Here is a 21,736-nt window from a genome sequence, read left to right as displayed (position 1 = left end):
AAGATTAAAATAGTTTTTGCTCTGTACTATGGAGTCAAGGAGAAATGTGCATTTGTCTGTTGTCATTCCTCAATTCTTTTATTGTTCTGTGTAGCTACAAATGGTACACAAAAAAACTACCTAAAACATTTAAAATTACGAAGTCAAGTTCCCTTTGAGAAAATTTTAGAATGAAATTATCTCTAGAACTTTGACTTTTCTTACCTCCAGCCGGTTCTTTATCCATTGAAGAGTACACCCATCCTGGCCATGAGCTGCCGTTTTATTTATGTAATGTTTTCTATAAAAGAGTAGATTTAGAGAATACAGAACGAAAATCCAGTAAATTTTAGAATTCTACTAAAAAGTTTATGCAAAGCTTTAGATAGGCTGTACTTAATATCTGCTTAATGACTTAGTTGATAATGCTTGTTCTCACAGTCATCTTATGAATGAATCTCTCAGGTAATGTGGAGAACTGTTCTCTGCAATTATTTGTTGTAAATTTCCAACTTTGAAAAAAATTTTATTTGAAATGCTGACTATCTGACCCTGTTATGTTCCCTCTCCCTTTAGATTATTTAATTAATCTTAATTTTGGTTTCAGTGGTATTGTAGGAAACAGTGCAGCGACACTGTTGACAACGATTGAAGAAATGCATTTGTTGAGCAAGAAGATATTCTTTAATAGCCTGAGTCTTCATGCAAGTAAGCTAATGGATAAGGTTCGTTTCAAAATCATACAGCTTTCATGTTTCAAAACACACTTTCGTTTTCCTTTTATCTAGTAAGGTTATTAGATGAATAGCTGTTTTATATGTCAACTTCTCCTAAAACTGAAGTTTTGTAGTTTCTATATTTTAGATATGGAACTACATTAAAAACTTCCTGTTTATGTTTTAATTTTTTTAATAGTTTTATTTTTGTGAAAATATGGCTAAAATACTGTTGTTAGCAGAATTTGTTTACAGACTGGTTTACATGTTTTTAAAATATATGACAAGCAAAAAAATTAGGAAATTTCCCTTACTGCAATACAGCAAAGTCAGCTGATTGACAGAATTAATTTGTATTAATGCATCATCAGATCAATACTTATTTACTCATGTGCATAATTCCTTTCTTGGAGTTATGAAGTATATCCCAAGATGGCAAGCTAAGTAAAACAAAAATTTGGCCTTTTCTGCCTTTTATAAAAATAGTTTTACCACATGAACATTGCTGCCATGGAAAGCAGAAGATACATTTGTTAAACCAAACAACTGTACCTGAACCAGCATCACTTTCCTGGTATATTTTCCTTTCCTGGTGGTCATTTTGAAATGCATGTCAGTGAACTTCCCATTGTTCAGTAGCTAATACACTTCTTTTTAATTTGTCCCTGCTGTATTTGTGTCATGTTGCTGTTGGTAGATCTGCCCATTAAATCTCACCTTTCTAAAATCTAAGCGAAGTCAGTTTGTTAGGCTACACGTCCCTTTCCGTTTCCTAGGGAATGAATCTTCATGCAGCATCCCAGTCTGTGATGACAAGAAGAAATGTCTTTTTTGTTCCTAGTTATTGCACAACGCCAGAGTTCAACAAAGCCCTCACGTTACTGGGTTTTTTTCCAGTTAAAAAAAGTTTGAAAGTGTTTCACAAACAGTGGAGTTTTATAAATATATTTCTAAAGAAAAATGCAAAAAATACATTGATTTGCAGAAACTATTCTTTGTGCAAAGCCTTGTAGTTCTCCAACCATTCAGTGGGATTTCCTGAGTTTGGTCAATGTTGTTCTGTGGTCTCAAAGTAGTTTTCTCATTCTGGAGAGCTTGTGTCTTGTCCCAATTGCCTGTCTTTTTGCAAGGGCTGAGAAATGACTTTGTCGAAGGAATAGTTGTTCCTCCTCTTCTTCCCCTCTGTATATCCCAGTGACTCCTTTCAATGGTTTCATTCTTGCATGGAGTTACTCCTTAGTTGCTACCACTCACTGTGCATTCTACTGAAGTCCACGTAGTACATTGTTTTCTTGGGTTCTTTCCATTTGAATGCAGTGTCGTCGGAATAGTAATTCCTCTGCTACTAATGCTTCTTCAAGGATCAGTTAAAGAATAGACAGGGACACTATGTTTACCAGAAAGAAAGAGAGAGCTTACAGCTTGCCTTGAACATTGGCTAACTGTATATGAATTCTTCAGAACATTTTCTTTCCTAATACTTGAGCTAAAAGAAAATATTTGTGTACTTCTTCCTTCTATGAAGAGAAATCAGTATGGACCATAGCAAAAATATATGACTGCTCTTTACTTAGAATATGCAAACAAAGTAGTGTTTAAGGAAGGAAATTTTCTTGGCTTGGAACTGAAGGCTCTGTATTCAGCTCTGTTGTATTTAGCTGTGTTGTACTTATCCTGCTGGGTCTTAGATCTGTACTCAAACAGGATTCAACACAATTTTTCTGCTCACATAGCTAAAATTCTTTTTACTCTTCTTCTGAGATGCTGTTTTCAGTTTGGAGACCAGTAGATTTCAGGAGGAGGAGTGACAAAGGAATTGTGATCCTCCAGTTCGTAGTGTGTGTTCTTTGCATGGTCACTATGGGAAGGTTGTGCAATCCTCTTTGCCCTCTTAGTTCCCCTTCCCTCAGGCCCCAGCCTGGATATAACTGGCTCTGGATGCTGCTTTTGTTTTATAAAGGAGTCAAATTTGGTTTTACTGATGTTGAATGAAGGCAGTGATTGCACTGCTGCCTTCAATGGCACTTTATTAAGAATAATGAATGGCATCCTGAGGATACCATGTAATGCAAAAACATTATAGTATTACTCTTTCTCATAAACACATTTTATAAATTAAATCTGAAACACTGACAATTTTACATCGCATATGTGCCCTATAAGGTCTTTGCTCAGGATATAATTGAGGTCAAAAGCTTAAAGAGACTCAAAAGAGGATTAGATATATGAGTAACAAAGGCATTCACCATTATTTATTAATCTCTGTGCTTCAGGAGTTAACAACGAAGTAACTCTGTGAGTGAGAAGGAATCTGTACTGATGTGTAGTTCTTGTGACTGAGAATTTTAGAATCCTTTCAAGCATCTTAAATGATTTCCCTCTATGAGTGGACTGCTGAATTGATAGAATGATGTCTTATCTCCTCATGACTGAAATTAGTTTTACTTCACAAAAAATACAAAATTAATAGGCTGAATTACACTCAGAGAAACATTAGTTTGCATGAGATAAAGACCCTATTTTATAATAAATTTAATTCTCCTGTTATTTAGTTTATTGTGTGTTAACAGATAACCACCTTTTATGCCTTCTTGTATGTCTTCGTTAATTTAGTAGTGAAAGTCACAATGCTTTTACATTTTGAAGAATCTCAAGGTTGCTTTTTATCATCCTTTTTATTAATGTGTGTTCAGACCAAAACTGTGTATATGTATTAGTAGGCTTCCCTTCATATCCAAACCTTTTTACTAGGTTTTTGCTAGCTATGTATGCACTGCAACTGCTTTCAGAATTTTTTTTTTAGTTTTTCAGAGAAGATTAAAGCTCTGGTAAACAGACCCTTTGTGCTTACATGTGTGATTGCAAAGACGCTGTTGCTGCTCCTATTGTGCACAAAGAGAATACTCACTTGTAAAATTAGTAAATTACTTTTCACTTGGACAGTATGGAAACCCTGGTTCCTTATTTCCACTTGCATTTTGCATCTTAAGGCATTGATAACCCTGTTTCAGAGAATATCAGCTCTCCATTACTTTGATTAAGGTATGATTCTTAAGGCAATTTAAATAACTTTAGAAATAGATAAAAGTACAAATAGGGTGTTCTTAAATAAAAATATTTTTATTTCTATAAACTTAAGTACCTCTTTTGTTTAGATCATTGGAAAGTGATGAACGTAGCCTGTGTGAGTTACACCATTTTAATGTCAGTATTCCCTCAGTATCACCAGTTGTTATTGATGATCTGGAAATCGTACACAAGAAAATCTGGATGGAAATCAGTTCTGCAATTTTTATTTCATTTTTGTTTCATTTAAAGAGAGGTGCTTTCTTAATTGCTGTTCATAGCTACAACATTCCAGAAGACTTGGTCATAATTACCAGTGAACATGTAACTTGACAGGTCTCTGTGCAAATTCTCTTGTGCTATAGTGTGAGGAGAACTGTCTAGAAACCCTGCTGTGTTACTGTGTCTCGCTGTGGTATTTCTTTTTAGTATCTACAGTATATCTAGTAGTTGGTAGACCAGAACAGTGTTTAAGCAAATCTTTCTCTGTAAGTATAGCTAGTGGGGAACTTTTTTTAGACAAAGCAGGTTTCGTTAAATATTCTAACTCCTCAAGATCCCTTCCTTTGGATATGGAGGAATGACAGGAAGGTAGTTTGATGTCCTCATCACCACAGACAATTTAATTCCCTAGGTTGTTTATTATGCTGAGTTGAGCATTGCCTTCAGACTGCCTGGGATTTAATTTCTGAAGCACAATGGGAAACTGAGACTTCAGGGTCTTCTTTCTAGAACAAGCAAATAGCTTCCTCTTCACATCTATTTTTGAGAATAGTTCCATATTACATAAGGAGCGTCACAAGCACGGAGCTGTATGGAAACTTAAAGGCAGTCTTAGATCAGGATTCTTCCTTTTGGTTGTCAAACCATCAGTGTAAATGATACAGGGAAATCCCTGGTTACTTCACAGTACTTACTGGCTTGCTCAGAAGCACTTTCCTCTGAACATTTTTTTTCATTACATCAGAGAATCTCAAGCGTCCCGGTTGTAATCTGAAAATCAGGCAGTCAGCAGTTCTCCCAATTTGGAACTCTTCAGTCTGAGAAACCCTTTTTATGGTGTTCTCATTCAGACTCGGGTAACTCTTTACCATCTGAAATTGATGTAACAAAAATGTTCAGCACACTTGCCTGAAAGTAAGCCCATTGTTATGAAAGGGAATACACAAGGGAGTCCCTTTGGCTCTGATGCTCCTTGAAATTTGTCATGAAGCTCGGTAACAGACTCATTGCAAAGCCAATTTGTTTTGAGGGTTTAACATGCCATTCACCAGCCCTTTGCTCAACTCACTCTAGTATGCCCACGCCTTTTTGTACTGTTGACTTTCTAATGTTCAAGTAGGATAGTGTATAAATTTTTATTGCTTGGCTATGCAGTATTTCCAGGTGCATATATGAGCTTCTAACAGAGCTGCTCTCCTTAATATCTGCTCCAGTCTTTAATAGACTTAACTGTATTTAATAGGAAGAAAAATTTTGCCTATTGTTTTTTTTCATTTTACCTTCTTTGCAAATGAGAAAGGGAAACAATTAACATAGATGCACTCTCTTATTGATTGTTGATACTCCCCTTTCTTTTTCCTGTATTTTACTTTGCTATTTGTTAAATCCTTCAAAATATCCTTTGAGTTACTCACTCTGATAGACAGGGAAGCCTGCTCTGGATTGTATATGCAGAGGAAGATTACTGGCTTAGTAATTATTCCCTACTGATTGATATGCAGAACTTTAAATGAAGATAAAACCTTTTATACTAAATTTTATGTACAACTTCTAGTATCCATTGTAATTTTAGGATAATTTGTTTCTGTTTTCTGTATTGGGTTTTAAAAATTGGGAATTTCTTCTTTTTTTCTTTGAAAGGCTGAACAGCCGGTTGGCCTTGTTTCTGCACGACTGAACTGCTCGTTATAACTAATTAGATACTTAATATTGTGTTAGAGTATGTTTTGATGCTGTTGAACTAGCTGCTACAGAACTTCCAATTTTTTAGTTAACTCCTATCTGGCTTGCATATGAAGCAGGTACTTCAAAAGCAGCATTAAGTATGCATATCAAATATATTTTTCTGGAAATAGGACTGATTATAATAATCTTCTAGTGCATGTAAAACATTCAGTTGTAATTTTTTTTATTAGGATAGTGATTTAGCTCTCACAAAAATTAAGTCAGTAGGTTCCTCTATAAACTAGATATGTCTTGTTTTAAATTTTCCTTTTTAATTCTGAAAAAAAAATGGTCTACATTCACGTGCAAAAAGTTAGAATTTGCAAAATGAATATAACACTGCTTTAATTTTCCTTCCACTTAGTGATAATTCTGCCTCTCTTGCAGTAGTCAGGAATTTTAAACTAACCCCAAGAGAATCTAATGGGCTAAACCTTTTTTCCTTGCTGTGTTTTCTTCTTCCTTGCTCCCATCTAGAAGACAGTGGGCTTTAAAAGAACACATTAAATGAAAGATAAAGCTAATTTAGAAGCTTCTGACCATCAGCTACTTCAGGAGACAAAAATTCTGTGCAAAGAAGCCTGAAATTATCATTGCCATGATTTATGTGTATGTTGGAAGTGAAAACCCCATCAAACTCTAGTTTCAAATTAATGCCAAAATATCCCTGAACACGGTCCAGTTCAGGTCTGAGAACAGTGTGTTCGGGGCACAATCAATACCCCTAATAATGACAAGAAGAAACAAGAAGAAAGTCACTCAGTGCTGTAAATTTCAGTAAACTTTACTGCTCATCTGCACTGAATAAGTGCCTCTTACTGAATTACTTCATTGCTAGAATATTTGTTTTATGCTTTCGAGACTGCTTAGGCTTCTGAACCTATTAGATTTCATTTTTCATTACTTCCTCGAATTCAGTATACTATCTCTTGGAAAGTTAAACTAGAAGAACACTTTGTATTCAGAAGGATGCAGAAGGATGTTTGATTTGTCCCTACACTGTCACCAAGACAAGTATAGTATCTCAAATGTTTTGAAACAGGCCAAGTGTGAAAGCTCGGCCAAAAAGAAAGAGAGTTGTTTCTTCTTTCTCTGGTGGCATGTTGTTTAGGTGCAGATTCGCTTCCAGAATGCTCCACAATGTTCCGCTCTGAAAATGCCTGTTGCGCTCTCCCTCTTTGTTTCTTTGGCCATCAGCCTCTGCTCCCTTGAAGACACAGACATGGATATCGTTATGCTATTGATCAGTAATTGTCATTTGGGAAGGTAGGGAGCGTGCTGCCTGTGGCTTGGGTGTCCATCTAAAGCTGCCATCTTTTCTGGTCGAGCCGGAGCCTGAAGAGCGTTGCAGAGGTGGACACTGCCTTGCTCTGCTGCACCCAAACACCTTGAGTGAGACACACAGGCCATTCCCAGGGCAGCTCAAATTTAGTTCCCCATACATCCTTCTAGAAAGAGGTTATGCCTTGAAGTGTTCACTTATTCCATCTTGCTGGGGGTCTCCTTACTCCCACATGATCCAGCCAATTCTGTGTTTGCCCTTGAGTAGGCAGGAGCCAGGGGAAGGAGGGAAGGCGGCCAGCAGCCCGGGTTGTGCTGAGGGTCTGGAGCCAGCAGGCAGTTTGAGGCAGCATTGAAGACAAGAAGATACAACTGTGTTTAGTGTGGAGCCCAAAGAATGTGGATTGGGAAGAAGAGATGTGTTAGGTTTTATGTTATGTAAACATTTGATGAAACATTTGGGGGGTATTTATGCATCACAAAGAAGGGTTAAGGTATGTGAGCCTGTGTTAAATATAGTGTGGAATTTCAGTCCATTTCAGTGCGCCAACTTTTCATAATTCAACTCTGAAAGTGTGTTTTTTCTACAAGATTTGCGAACTTTTATTCTTTCTGGTTTTTAAATGTCTGCAATTCCTGCTTTTCATCTGTGAGGTAGGCCTGCACTCCAGTTCTGCAGTATCACTGCAGTTTATGTGGGTGTACTTGAGTTAGCTCGTGCACAGTTCATTTGTATACCAGGAATTTTAGGTACAGACTTGCCAGGGATGAAGACTGTTGCATCTGTGACTGCAGCTCTCATACTCAACATGATTTGGGCTGTGCAGCCTTGTCAAGGTGCCATCATTCAGGTGTTGCAGTGTGTCCTTAATATGCCAGAGCTCTGCCCGCACTGGATTCTGACATGTTTCGGGAGGTCCTGCCCAAAGCGAACTCAGTTGTGACAGCAACGTGGCTGTTCTTTGGCACCTAATCTAGCCAATGTAGGATTTGGTTTGTTTATTTGTTTGTTTTTATTACCAAAACTGGTAGTGTTTATAATTCTCTGCATTATAAAACAGATGTAGTCTGAATGAAAGAGGAAATTCAGTTTTGCTTGTTTGTCACTGAATGGAATAGCTATGCTGAAAGTTGAAGGCGATTATTTTCTGAAATGTGCTAGATTTGTCCAGCATCAAATTAAAGTTCTTTTCTGTGTGGCTATATGGAATTTTGTTATTAGCTGGTTGCATTTGTGCTAACAGATTGGATGACATTTGCTGTAAATGAGATTTAAAACACCCCACAAACAGATAATCTTGTTCTTCAGGTTGAACTCCCACCTCCCGATCTTGGCCCAAGCTCTGCACTAAATCAGACGCTTAACTTGCTGCGGGAGGTTCTGGCGTCTCACGACTCATCTGTTGTTCCACTGGATGCCCGTCAAGCTGACTTTGTGCAGGTATAAGAACATTTGACTGCTCTGAAGAGGAGGGGAAGTTTAAAAAAGTATGCCTTAGTTAGTCTTGGTACACAAAAGATGGGTGAAACATTAATCTTTTTTTGTCTGGTCCCATTTTGGAGCTTTCTTCCAAACCCGAGTTTGCAATGTGAATAAGAGTGTGACTAACAAAGTGGATAATTACAGTACAGTGTGGAGTGCTCCTCTTAACACAGTGTCTAAATTCTGTTATCCAATTACTACTCCATTAAGTAAATACACCCTCAAGATTGCACAATTACCAATTATCTCATCTGGGTTACTCTTCCTCCTGCTAGGTTGGAATCTGTTCTCAGGTTTTTATCCTTTTCCCATCACTATGGTAGCTGATCACCTGCTGACAAATCCAGTAGAAAACTGCTTTCACAGTTGGAAACTCCCATTTCTCTTTATTCCGCTTTGGGGAATAAATATGTGATAGAGATAGAATGAGCTTAGAAGCCTCATGTGACATGATTTCCTCTTTCCCTTCACTCTTTTTTTGTGTGTGTTTGCTATTTCAGGTTCTGTCTTGTGTGCTAGATCCTTTGTTACAGATGTGTACTATGTCTGCCAGTAATTTGGGCACAGCTGATATGGCCACCTTCATGGTAAATTCGCTTTATATGATGAAGACTACTTTGGCTCTCTTTGAATTCACTGACAAACGTCTAGAAATGCTGCAGTTTCAGGTAAGCTTTAACAGCCCCAAAATAAAATGAACTTACTAGTGATTTTTGCAGACTGTAAGTTGTGATGTGAACATATTTATCTTTGATAAAGTTGGCTTCGGGTCAATTCTTAATCAGAGAAATGGGATAGGATGGCTTCTTATGAGAGACCATAAGCAAATAGTTGGTATCGGAGCCCATGGTACACCGCATCTTTCATTTTAAACAGACAAAAAAATGATGAGGAGGTTTGTTTTGGTTTGGTTTAGTTGCAGAGAAACCTGTATCAATAAATATTTTCATTACCCTGATCATTCTAATATTTATCTGCAAACTGTGTGAGAAGAAGCAAACGGAAGTTGAAAACTGAGATGGTCAAAAGGCTGACTATATTCTGTTATGTAGTTCATACTAGATCATAATCTAGTTTATACTAGAATATTGTCTTGCTGAGGTTACTACTTCAGTCCTCCTTTCTACCTTTTTTCTCATTCTATTGGTTTAACCTAACGTGCCAGGATAGTAGCTCATATGTTGTACCATTTTGAAATGGAAATGTACTTTATAAACTATTGACTTGATAAGACTTAGGCACTGCCCATTTATAGTTTTCCTACATGAATATCTCTGCAATATATCTCAGGAGAGTTTTTGGAGCTGGGGACCTTGGAAAAAAGTCACAACTTCTTATTTGAAGGCATCAGTAAAGATTGGCTGTGAGCCATTTTTCGCTTTCTACTCCTAATTAGAATTTCTATCACCCTTTAGCTTTGAGACAAACAAACAGACAAACCCACCAAACTGTCTGGGGCATCTCTGATTTCTATTATCAGAGTTTCTTTTTCACAGTAAATGTTGCAATTGATTTATTCTTCAAATAAGCAGTAGAACTGAAGTTTATACATTTAATACCATTTACTTTCTTCAAACATTTTACAAATACAGGAACAGGCTGAATAAATATCTTTAAGATTATACATAAGTAGGTTATTAAAGTGGAGTTAGAATGACATATTTAATAAGAGAAACATTTTTCAAAGCAAAAAAGAACTCTCTAAGATGGTTAAAATCTCCAAATTGAAATATTAAGATTTCCCTCCTGATTTAAAAAGAAAACTGCATTTTTCTAAACAATTTTACAAAGTAAAAAGGTGAACTCTTCAAATAAGAGACATGGAAGTCTTACATTTTACTAGAGTTTGGTATATTTTGTTTGCTTTTCTTTAGGATTGGAAGAAAAATAAATGTAATGTGGGGTAGTTATCATAAAAATGAAGTAGTAATGTATGTATACCCAAATATCTTTCCAAGACTACTCAAACTAAAAAATGATTGGTGCTGCTGTGACTGGATTTATTGGTTAGGTTTCTGTGCAAAGCAAAGATTATACTAAGAATGTAAAATACATTTATGACTTTTTTTCATAGGAAGATAATTAAAGCAAAATCGATAACTGTAATTTCATCGTGTAATGTTCTTTCAGTTAACTTTTTCAAACGTGTTTATCATTATTAAATTTAAATCATTACTGATTATGATTTAATTTCAGTTTTATGTTCCTTTCAAGAGACTCTCTTTTTCTTGTTCTTATCACATTTCTAAAGAACTGTAGGAAAATAAAATGAAATAGCAATTTTTAAGATTAGAGCTTTGGTATTCTTAATTTTTGCTGCTGTTCAATTTACGAATACAAAAAAACATGTTCTTCTGTTAGGCACAAAAGAATTATCTATATTTTTATTATTGGCTCCTTGTGATATGGAAGATGTAAATGGATAAAATAATCATACTGTATGTATTTGTGGTTCTTAGTTGTTTATTGGTCACTCTCCTTATTAGTTGTATTTTTTCTTATTTGTTTTTCTAGACCTTTTAACCGCAGAGCTAGTTCTCGTTAATATTCTCGCACACATTTTATGAATACCCTATGCTTAAAATTTCAGATTGAAGCTCATTTAGATACACTCATAAATGAACAAGCTTCCTACGTGTTAACAAGAGCTGGTCTAAGTTACATCTATAACTCTGTGCAGCAATACAAACCGGAACAGGTAAGCTGACATAATGTACGTGTTGTGGAAGTACTTGAGAACTAAGAATAATTTTGGCACTAACTTTTTTTTGCGAATTAAGCTTCCTCTGAAATCAAAAGCTCAGTAGTATCTGTTGATTTTTCACACGGGACCAGGACTGTTGGACAAAGGCACCTTGCAGCTACAGATTTCCCCTACACCGTATATTCAGCAAGTCCTTCTGTGCAGCTTATCTGTGTAGCACCAACAGGCTCCGTGCACCACAGATGTCCTGTACGTTCTCAGAATAACTGTGTAGGTAGTTTAATATGTTTCAGAAAGTGTCAAACTGGCTTTAAAACACCAATACTGAGTATGTGTAGCACTTCCATGGCACCTACAACATATTTGACCCACGTGCGTGCAGCATTTGGGTTTCTTCCATTGCATGCTGTAGCACCATACATGAAGTGGATCCACACCCTGCACGCATTACATAATTACTGCTTTTTTCTTCTGTGAAAAAATGGTGGATGAGTTTAGTAGTAATCTGAAATCATTTCTTCTTTTGTCCTTCTTCTAGCACCAAGATAGTGAGATTCTAAAAGTGACAACTTCAGATTTCGTAGAGTGAGCTGAAAACTGAAATTCAGAGCTCGTGCTTTTCCTTTCTCGTGAGGCACAGTTGCTATGTGAGAGGTGGTAATACAGCTCCTCTTCCCTTCAGCTGGGCCTATGTCCTTTTGTGATCTTTTGTGAGGGTGAAGAGCAGTGTTTTCTGGAGAAAGCAGAACTCTGTTGGAGAGCTTTATGTTGTTTCTTCAGCCAATAATTTTGCATAAAGTGCCTGAACTCAACAGATTTTTATGTATAAAGATGAATAAATAAATATAAGTAATCCGATAAATAACTCAACTTGATTTCCTATTCACGAGCCTATCTCCTGTTCAAAACCAATTTCAAATCAACCAAGGCAGATTGTTTAATGGAATGTTGCAGTTTTTATTTAGATCTGTCCAGCTGCCTGGCTGCAGAGGTGACATGACAGGATTTGCTGGGGCTCAGGCAGCACCTATACATTGTAATGCCATACCAGCACAAAAGATTTACTGGGAAGCAAGCTTGAATTATGCACAGTTCCAGAACAGACACCAAGGGGATGTAGCCAGTTTGCAGTTCATTTTTTATCTCAGACCTTGTGGAAGGCTTTTTTGGGTGTTTATCATGTAATGGTGAAGAAGGAAGAGAAGGACTTGAAGGGACGTAATAAGAACTCAGTATTCTGAGTTTTTAATTTAAGAGCACAGTAGAATACAAATGAACTGGTACCGCATTTTAGCATTGATATGGCGATTCAGTTTCCAAACATTTAAGATCCTGTAGCAGGACCAAACAGCAATTTAGAACTGAACCAACTGTAGAATTTATTATTTCTTATCTATTTTCATGTGCTAGCGTGACCTTTTTTTTTGTGTCCTCCCCCTGCCCCCCCGCCCTTGACTACTGATTCTTAGGGTCCTCTTTCAAATTTGCCCAGTATGGACTCCGTGTCTCTGAAGGTTGCAATGGTAAGCATTTTACAATTTCATATTATGGTGGTGATGCTGTGACGTGGGAAAGAATACTATTAATTATGTGCTGCAGTAGATATTCATCTAACCAGTCATACTCTTTAAGAACAGCTAAATTACATCTCTGGGAATACTTTCTTCATTTGTAGTAATTTGACCACTTGAAGTAATAAATACATACATTATTTATGAACAGGCAGTAATAGAATATTAGTTTCTAAGCCTTGAGAAACAGAACTTTACTTACAAGAATGTTATCCCATGAGTCATCTTTAATTGCTAAAAGCAAATACTTAGCTCTAATTAGTTTTGATCACCAAAGTTTCTTTTTTGCTTATGTGCTTTGAAATATAGATTCTGCTATCATTTATAATTTTAGTCCTAAGGCTTTGATTTTATGCAAATAGTTCAGCTAAACTCAGAAGTTAGGTGCTGGGCATATGTCACAGTTATATTTTTTAAGTTGAAAGCTACAATATATTTTAAAACAAATTATCAGCTGAGATGTTTTTCTTACAGTGTGTGAAGGCTATTTTGCATAGAGATAGCAATATCACAATTCAGTAGGCAGTAATATATGATCTGTCATTCTTCTTGCTTAGCCAAGTTTAGCTTTATTCTGGAAGTTTAACTGTAAATAAGGCCCGGTTATCCAGCAGTACACATGTACCACCATGAAAAAAGGGTCTTTTTAAAAGACCGTATTTTCTGAAAAAGGTTTTTTGAAAACTGTATGTTGAATCCCTCCTAACTCTGTCTGTTTTCCTCCATTCATGTTTTAAACCAGTGATCCCCAAGGTGGCTGAGTGAACAGAGCTCTGGCACAGAACACTCAGCAGTATACTCAGATCAGCATGCGTTCTTATCAATATTGATAAAATTTACATTTAAAATATCTTCTATTTATCATGGTCTTGTAGACCAATGACAAATTTAAAGACTGCAGCTTGGGGATCATCTCTGTAAATTATATATATGTAACTCTGTTATCTGTAGCAGTACATAATGCTGTCACTTGAGTAGTTAGAGAAGAATCCAACTGTTTTATTTTCTTCATTACTTTGTTTAATGTCTGCTTGTGTGAACACACTTTGACCAGAATGGAAGCCAGTATGCTGAAATCAAACCTACATCAATAGCATCTATCAGCCTCATCTGTTGGCTTCCCAGGATTTAGAGCACATGGAGGGAGCACTTGCAGGCAGATTCACTGCCTCCCGACCTAACCTGAGAGTTTTTTAGGTCTCGGCCTTTTAAGTTGCTCATATGTCCTTTCAAATGCTGTTCTAGTAAAGTCCGTACCTCTCTCTGAGCTAAAGCTCCCTTGCTTTCCGAACGAGGGCATGTAACTCTGAAAAGTTAATTCATGAGAACTGTGAGCGACTTCGTTAGTCATTTTTTCCCACTTTTTGCACATTTAAATGACGGATGAATGAAGGTTTTAGGGTTTACTAGCTTGAGAAGATTCACCCAATGTTCAGGAAGGTTGCCATCATTAGATAAAGATGCTTAGGGCCTTGCCTGAGCGAGTAGTTCCAAGATGGAGATTATACAACTTTTCTGCCTAACCTGTTTGGTGTTTGATGAAACTTTTCTGGGTAACCTGTTCAGTGTTTGACACTTCTAGTGGGAATTTTTCCTCTTACTATCTAATCAGAATTTTCCTTAGTGTCATATGTGTCTAGTATTCCTCATTTTTTCGCCTGTGAGAAGACCTGGCTCCATCTTCTCTGTAGTTCCTCATTTGATCGTAGAATCATAGAAAGGTTTGGGTTGGAAGTGGCCTTTAAAGATCATCTCGTTCCAACCCCCTGCCATGGGCAGGGACACCTTCCACCAGACCAGGTTGCTCAAAGCCCCATCCAGCCTGGCCTTGAACACTCCCAGGGATGGGGCATCCACAGTTTCTCCGATAAATAATTGAAAACAGCATTAATGGTCTTTCTTAGTGTTTTCCTCTCCAAACTACTAGAATCTAAGTACCGCCATTTTTTTCTCTGCTATATTATATGGAGGAGGAGAAGTAGGCCTAGAAGCAGTTCGAGGAGCCTGAACTAGTTTCCTTGCTCATGTTTTTCCCAGCATAAGTGCTCATTAGATTATTAAGCCAAAAAGTAAGAAGAAACGTGTAAAAAGAGACATGCGAAAAGAAACATGCAGCATTTCTAATTTGGACAGACTAGATTTCTGTCTGGAGGCTACTGTATTCCCTCTGCACTGAACAGACTAGGTCTGATTTTCAGAGGTACACGCATGCATGTACCAGCTGCATAGGAAACTCAGATGGATAATTATGAAAGCTGGATCCTCATTATTTGCCCCTGTACCCTTTCTCCTCAGAGTCAGAAACTTAAAATTTTGGTGGCAGAGGTGCTGAAGGTAGACATTTGGCTTGGACTACAAAGTTCTACCTTAAAAATGTGTGTATTATGTTAGGCTCCGTCCTAAATATATAAAAAGAGAAATTTATGTGAAATAGGATGGTACCATTTCAATGTAATCACTTTTCAGAGATCTGTGTTTTTACCTATTTTCATCTAACAGCAATTTTTTAATAGGTTGATCTCATATTCTCTTTTTTCCCCCACCCCTAGGCTCAGTTTGATCGCTATCTGTCTGCTCCAGATAGTCTGTTAATGTCCCAGCTGAATTTCCTTTTGAGTACCACTGTGAAGTAAGTACTTTACCTTCGAAGTTCTATTATGCCTGCATAATGATCAGAAAGATTAATTTGATTAGGTTTTAGTGGATCATGATGAGAATTCAAGTTATCAGCTGTGATCATATTTGCATTGTCCTTCAGGTCACAATTCAGTTTTGTTCTGACTCTCCTCTTTTTGAACAGGCCATGAGGAATATGTAATTCTGTTACTTTCTGAAATAATTACTCTTGATTTAATGGACAGCATCAAAATGAATTACAGCCATCTATTTTGAACATATTCTGCTTGGTTGGCAGTTTTTTGTCAACTTAAATTGTTTTAGAACTATGTTGTAGATTGTTTTAGAACTATTTTGTAGGCATTCCAAAGGCAGATGAAATACATAGTTCTCCACTCAGGATTACTTATATCCCCACTGCTCGGTCAGGTCTAGAATTTTCACCATGGTTGTCTTCTGGTGTAGAGCATTGGCATTCTGTCTCATTGAATATTGTGCTGAGAGTATTTCACTTTGTCATCTGGTGTGTTGGTTTTTAGTGATTTCTTCTTTGAAGTATGGAAGCGAGAACTTTATTATTTAACTCTTCTCTTGTTTTTTGAATGTAACTGAACCCTGGGGCTAGGGAAAGTGCCATGAATTTCTTTCCAATTAAATGTGAACCATATGAAGATATTTTATAGTACTTAAATTCAGAGAACTATATGCTGGACTGATAAAAAAACTCCTCTGGACATTATTTTTCACACTTTTGTGAAGAATGTAGGTTACAGAATATGCTGGAAGTTGAGACTAACACATCACAGTTTATGTAATGCAACAATATTTGGAGTCTCATTACTAGTACCTGTCCTCAGCGGGATTGTATGACAACATCTTGCAATTTAAAAATTAGCTATGTCAAGGGAAAAATGTTTATTGTTGAGAATAGAGAATAGTTCAGTTGGAAGGGACCTACGATGGTTGTCTATTCCAGCTGCGAGGTTCTCCTGCTGTATTGCCCAGGTTCTCCTCATCCAAAGACTTCCAATTTCATGCCATATCCCTGGTGCATGGCTTGGGGGATGTTGGTGCTTTTCAGTAGTTTTTTGGGTCTCTCTTCTGCGGTCCCTGTTCCTGCAGCTCAGCCAGCAGCGCTGACCCTGCTGTGTGAAAGCTGTTCTGCTCCAGGATCTAACTGATCTAACAGAGTAGGTTGAGCAGTAACCTCAGTGAAGCGTTGCAACTTCTCCTTCTAGGTGTCAAGCTATGAAACCTGTCTTTTAGCTCTTGGTATTTTTTTTAATGTAGATCTATTTAAAAATCATAATGGCAGTAAATGTATTTTGAAAGCCTCAATTTTTCACTGCTAACACAGAACCAATATTTCAGAGATATGCTTTAGGCTACCATAAAGACTCAGGCACAGTGAAATTACACTGACTTAATCATTTCTTCTGTCAAATGAACCAGGATAAACTGGTCATGTATGCACTCTTAAGCCTTATCCCATTGACAAGCTTTTTAAACCTCTCAGCGCAATTTAAGCTGAATTCATGTCATCTTGGCCAGTGGGCAGCTGTGCCTGTGTGAGGATGGTTGCTGTAGCTGCTACAGCTCAGCTAGCATGCAGGAATTTATTAACCTGCTGTAAATCAATGCTATAGGTCAGGTTCTGCTCTTAATTAAAAAAAAAAAAAAAAAAAAAAAAAAGTCTGTTAGCCCGTTAGCCTTCAGATATGTAGCTTTAAACACAAGCAATTCTTCTGAAGTTAAGATACCTATTCACAGAGTTTCATGCTTGTAAAATCAGGGTCTTAATAGTCAATATTTTTTGTAGTAAATAAACCTTCAAATTCAAAATTTTCTCAAAATTCAAGCAAAACATTTAACTGGTATGAGAATTTTAATCTTTGGCCATAGTAGTTGAAATGTTCAAATTAGTTTTGCAGATGTTTGCCAATTTTGAAGACATCTTCCTTGAACTCACATAATTGTGATCCACTGTTGAGCTTGAACCCAAGAGTTCTTTGTTTCTCAAAATCGGACCACATGTTTTTGATAAGGGACCAGTGTATTAGAAAGTCATTGGAAATATCATTTAAGCTTTACAACTATGAAGAACATTCCTTCCAACATTTGCCAGTGCACGCTCTTGTCTTTCAAATTCCTTTGCTCATTTAAAAAGTTCCAAGCTATTTATTTATGCGGGTTTTGGTCTTGAAAAGCTCTTTTCATTTGTGTTGGATCACAGAAACTGAATGCTGGAATTACTATTTGTAGAAAGTGCTGCCATTTGTGTTAGTCATAAAATGTATCATGTTGTTATGGCAACTGAAATCCTAATGTACTGATTAATGACACTGACATTATTTGATGGAAATACTCATTCGATGCTGTTCAGTCCTCTGGAATATTTTAATGAACTTTTTCTTTTAATTTAATATTATTTGGTGCAGTACAGTTTTATACAAACTCTATGTACAATGCTTTCTTAAGATTGTCCTGTTACAGCAGCTTGGTGATTCCAGACTGTGATCAGAGACAGTTGTTGTACCTGAACACCTTGAATATATTTCCCTTATAATAGTGTTTCTAGATTTACTATTATAAGGCCAGTCTTGTTTTCAGGTATTCTAATAACTGTCAGCTGATGCTGTATATTGAAAAACTGGATACTTTGCATCAGAATAAAATGCAGGTTTTGTCTCTTAAACTTGTTTTTTATAGCTTCTGTTTCTTAATATTTCCTGAAAAGACAAAGCTCTATGTGCTTTGAGAATTGACCAGTTAAAGAAATCTCAACGGCTGGTGAATTCGACCCCAATTTTAGTGGATACAGTTTTGGTGCCTTTGTTCCTTTGCTGTGTATTACAGCACAGCTGAATCTGGATTCATGGTTACCTTGGTTTCCTCAGCTTCTCCTGGTTTTCCACTTGCATGGGTTTGGCTGTAAAATAGTTGTAATTGCTGTTTCTGATAGATAAAAATGCATCCACAACTGTAAACGCATCACCATGGTGATTAAAGTAAACTGATTCAATGGGCAGCATAACATAAGAAGAATAGTCCTCAGAAATTATTAAAATCTGCAGTTAAATTTTGCGTCAGATCTCTGTGCATTGTTACTCTTTTAGATCTGGGAAAATAACAGGATGCAGACTTTGTAGCATTCTTCATAAAAGGCTGTAGCAAGTTTTAAATCTCTGACCACTATCACTTTCAGTGCTTCCTTTTTGACCAGCTATGGAATCAGGTGCCGTTAGGATAAAGCAAATGGAATGTATTTGCTGGTAGATGAAAAAATGTGTGTATTTACAAAGCACAGCAAAAAACCACAGCAGGTAGAAGGTAGATCACTAATATCATCAGTCTTAAAAGATGCAGGGACGTGCAGGTGAAACTCTAACGTACACAAATTAAATCCTTCTGTTTTATTCATGATTGCAATAATAAAGAAGCGTATTTCTTGGTTATCAGGATCATGTATGTGAGTTTATGATGAAGCAGCTTTATTTTGTTTTAAAACTTTAAGCTATTTTTAAGTAAAAGGGCTTTTTAATGTAACTGACACTGATTTTTAATGTTGATTTTTAGTATGTATGTTTAATTCCTTGTGTTTAGTACAGTTATATTCCCTACGATTTGCAAATTATGTTTTTGTTTTGTTTTTTAGAGAGCAGATAATAAAACAGTCAACGGAACTGGTCTGCAGAGCTTACAGTGAGTTGTACGCAGCTGTGATGGATCCTTCAAATGGATATAAGGATCCAGAAACCATACTGCACAGATCTCCTCATCAAGTTCAGGCACTCCTTTCATAGTCTTGCTTCCCCTAGATTTATCAGAATCCATTATTCTATATTTGTTCAGTATTTACATCAAGTTATTTTTCTGTTTTGAATTTTGATGTGTAGCTGTATAGTTAAAATACGTAGGAATGCAGTTTTGTTTAGTCTACTTGGTGGAAGTCTAGTCTTTCCTGTGTCTTTGAATACTGTGTATAGGTCAGAAAATAGAATATAGATTAAAAATTATTTTAATATATTCCTCTAATGGAAATTGACCTTGACAATATGCAATCTCTTTGGAAAAGGGAGTAGAGAAAAAAGAAGCTTTTTCCTTGCTGTACATAATCCTTTCAACTAGATGTTGAGCCAGCGTCTCTTACAACCTCACCAATATTTTTATTTGTTCTTTTCCCCTGTCCTTTCACTCTTTTTCTCAGCCTGTCATCAGTAAATGCTGATAACCATAATTTTAATACAACTGATATACTTAGATTGTCTCAAGTCCATCACTTTTACAGCTCATAAATAATTTCAGAATATTTGATGCTGGTTTTCAAATCCTGTTGATTAAATCTTTGAAGCAAAATATGTGTACTTTTTTTGGAATCCATTATTGTTGTTGCTAGTTGTGTTATTTTCTGTAAGAAAAAGAAATATTTGAATTACATGCATGTACATAATCTGGAACGTAATGCTTTAAGTTATTTGTATGATTTTGTTTTACTGGAAGGGGTTTGTTTTAGTGCAATGATTCTGTAGGAATCCTGACATCAGTTGAAACTTGCAGATCTCTTAAGGCTGGAACCCATAACAATGTAGGTTAGGAAGATGGTTTTAATTACAGTTACATTCACCTGTGGCAGCCACAGGTTGTTCTGGGAATTGTGCGGAAGCGCCGGGTGTGTGGTTGTTCCAGGCTGATGCACAGAAAGCCACGAGGGAAGGTTTTGTTTCTTTCCTCCTCCCATGCAAAGCTGAACCTGCTCTGTGTAGAAACCATAATTATATGGTTATGATTCAGGGGACCTTTGCTTCCAATAAAAAGAGGAAAATAGATAAGTATGACAGTTGTTCTCTGTTGGGCCTTATGATAATTTTCCACAAATTCCTTAATATATTGTTTTTTCAGGAAAGCCTTGTTATAGAGAAACCTTCAGGAAATAAAAAGTTAGTAAAAGGAATTTGGGGTGCTTTAGGGTTAGGATTTTTAGTTGTGTGTGTTCTTTTTCTTTTTTAAGGATAATTGAAGATAACTGTTTCACTGGAAGTATTTCACTTTTTTTCCCCTCTTTGTTATTTTATGGGTGCCACAGTTACTACAGTTGCCTGAATTTACACTCATATTAGATGTGGCTTATTTATATACATCAAGGGGGAGATGAGCAGTCATTCATATTGAATAACTTACATATTTTATTTTTATCAGTAATAATAGTCCCCGTATATAAAATATATACTTAGTGGCAGCCAAGTCTGCAGTTTAGTGCATGCTTGCAAAAGAGCCAGAAATAGAGAAGAGCAGCAGCAATACATTTTAGTCTTTTGGAAAACTCATTGCACAAGATGTATCCGGCATGCTCAGAAATCAGTTTCCTCGGTAGTACCATAATAAAGCAATATCTCCTTTTCCAAATGGGCATAATTTGTTTGTATAATAGAAAGAGATTTGAAAGTGTAAATGTCCCTGAAGTTACTGGATCAGTCAGAAATTCTTCTGTAAATGTGAATGTTAGATTTATTCTCTTTAAAAACTTCAGACCTGTTAGACAAAAAATTGCAGAAGCTTCGAAAAGCTTTAATGGAGAATTATGCTCTTTTACTAGGTAAGGTACTCGAAGTTACTCAGATTTTGCATTACCGTAGTATATATTCAGAAAGCTGTTCATTGTTGCTTAATAATGTTAATATTGCTTAATATGCCTGTAATTATTATCTAATATGTGAAAATTACATTAGTTGTGAAAGGATTATCAATTAGCTTGTTATTAGATTAACATACTCATAAGAGTGAACTTTTTCCTGAATTTGCATTCCACCTCAGTCTCTAATAACCAGTCAGTAAGTTTGCATGAGGATTAGTAAGAACTTGCTTCCTATCTTTGAGTCCATGGAGAGACTTATCCATGATTTTGTCTTAATAAAAATGCAAAAGCTATAAAAGTTGTCACTTACAAAAATTAAAGCCGATCACTAATTTTGGTCTGTGCAATTGAAGTAAATGACAAAGGGTCACAAATGAGAAAGGAAGTCAATAAAAGCATTTGATTTACTGAATTCTGTCTTCCGTGTTGTTATTTCCTCTGCTTGCCTCCGTAAGAGGAGGAAGGAAAGCGTGATTAGATTTTGACCTGCCTTCTCTAGTTTGGTATTTCTGACCCTTTTACTTTACAAATTCCCTGGATTTCCACACCAGGAACAGTGAAGCTGCAGCCCTCCAGTTGCTCAGTCAGATCACAGAATGTCCTGAGTTGGAAGGGACCCACAAGGATCATGGATTCCAACTGCTGTCCCTGCACAGCACAACCCCACAGGTCACACCATGTGTGTGAGGGCGTTCTCCAGTCTCTTCTTGAACACTGTCAGGCTTGGGGCTGTGACACCTC

The 21,736-nt window shown here is 36.6% G+C and overlaps 1 protein-coding gene across 1 annotated transcript in view; it reads left to right on the top strand.

Annotated features, from left to right (window-relative positions):
- The window catches only part of COG6 (component of oligomeric golgi complex 6), a 55,175-nt gene extending 33,790 nt beyond the window's left edge, over positions 1-21,385 (top strand). The window contains exons 13-19 of the mRNA XM_065658710.1: positions 587-704; positions 8,299-8,430; positions 8,973-9,140; positions 11,063-11,170; positions 12,646-12,699; positions 15,297-15,376; positions 19,019-21,385. Of these exons, the coding sequence (XP_065514782.1) occupies positions 587-704; positions 8,299-8,430; positions 8,973-9,140; positions 11,063-11,170; positions 12,646-12,699; positions 15,297-15,376; positions 19,019-19,166 (808 nt within the window). The 3' untranslated portion in view covers positions 19,167-21,385. The remainder of the gene's footprint in view (positions 1-586; positions 705-8,298; positions 8,431-8,972; positions 9,141-11,062; positions 11,171-12,645; positions 12,700-15,296; positions 15,377-19,018) is intronic.
- The last annotated feature ends 351 nt before the right edge of the window (positions 21,386-21,736 follow it).

Source organism: Caloenas nicobarica, chromosome 1, assembly GCF_036013445.1.
Source record: "Caloenas nicobarica isolate bCalNic1 chromosome 1, bCalNic1.hap1, whole genome shotgun sequence".
NCBI lineage: Eukaryota > Metazoa > Chordata > Aves > Columbiformes > Columbidae > Caloenas > Caloenas nicobarica.
The sequence above is the reverse complement of the archived record's forward strand: the minus strand, read 5'-3'. Positions and strand labels throughout refer to the sequence as shown.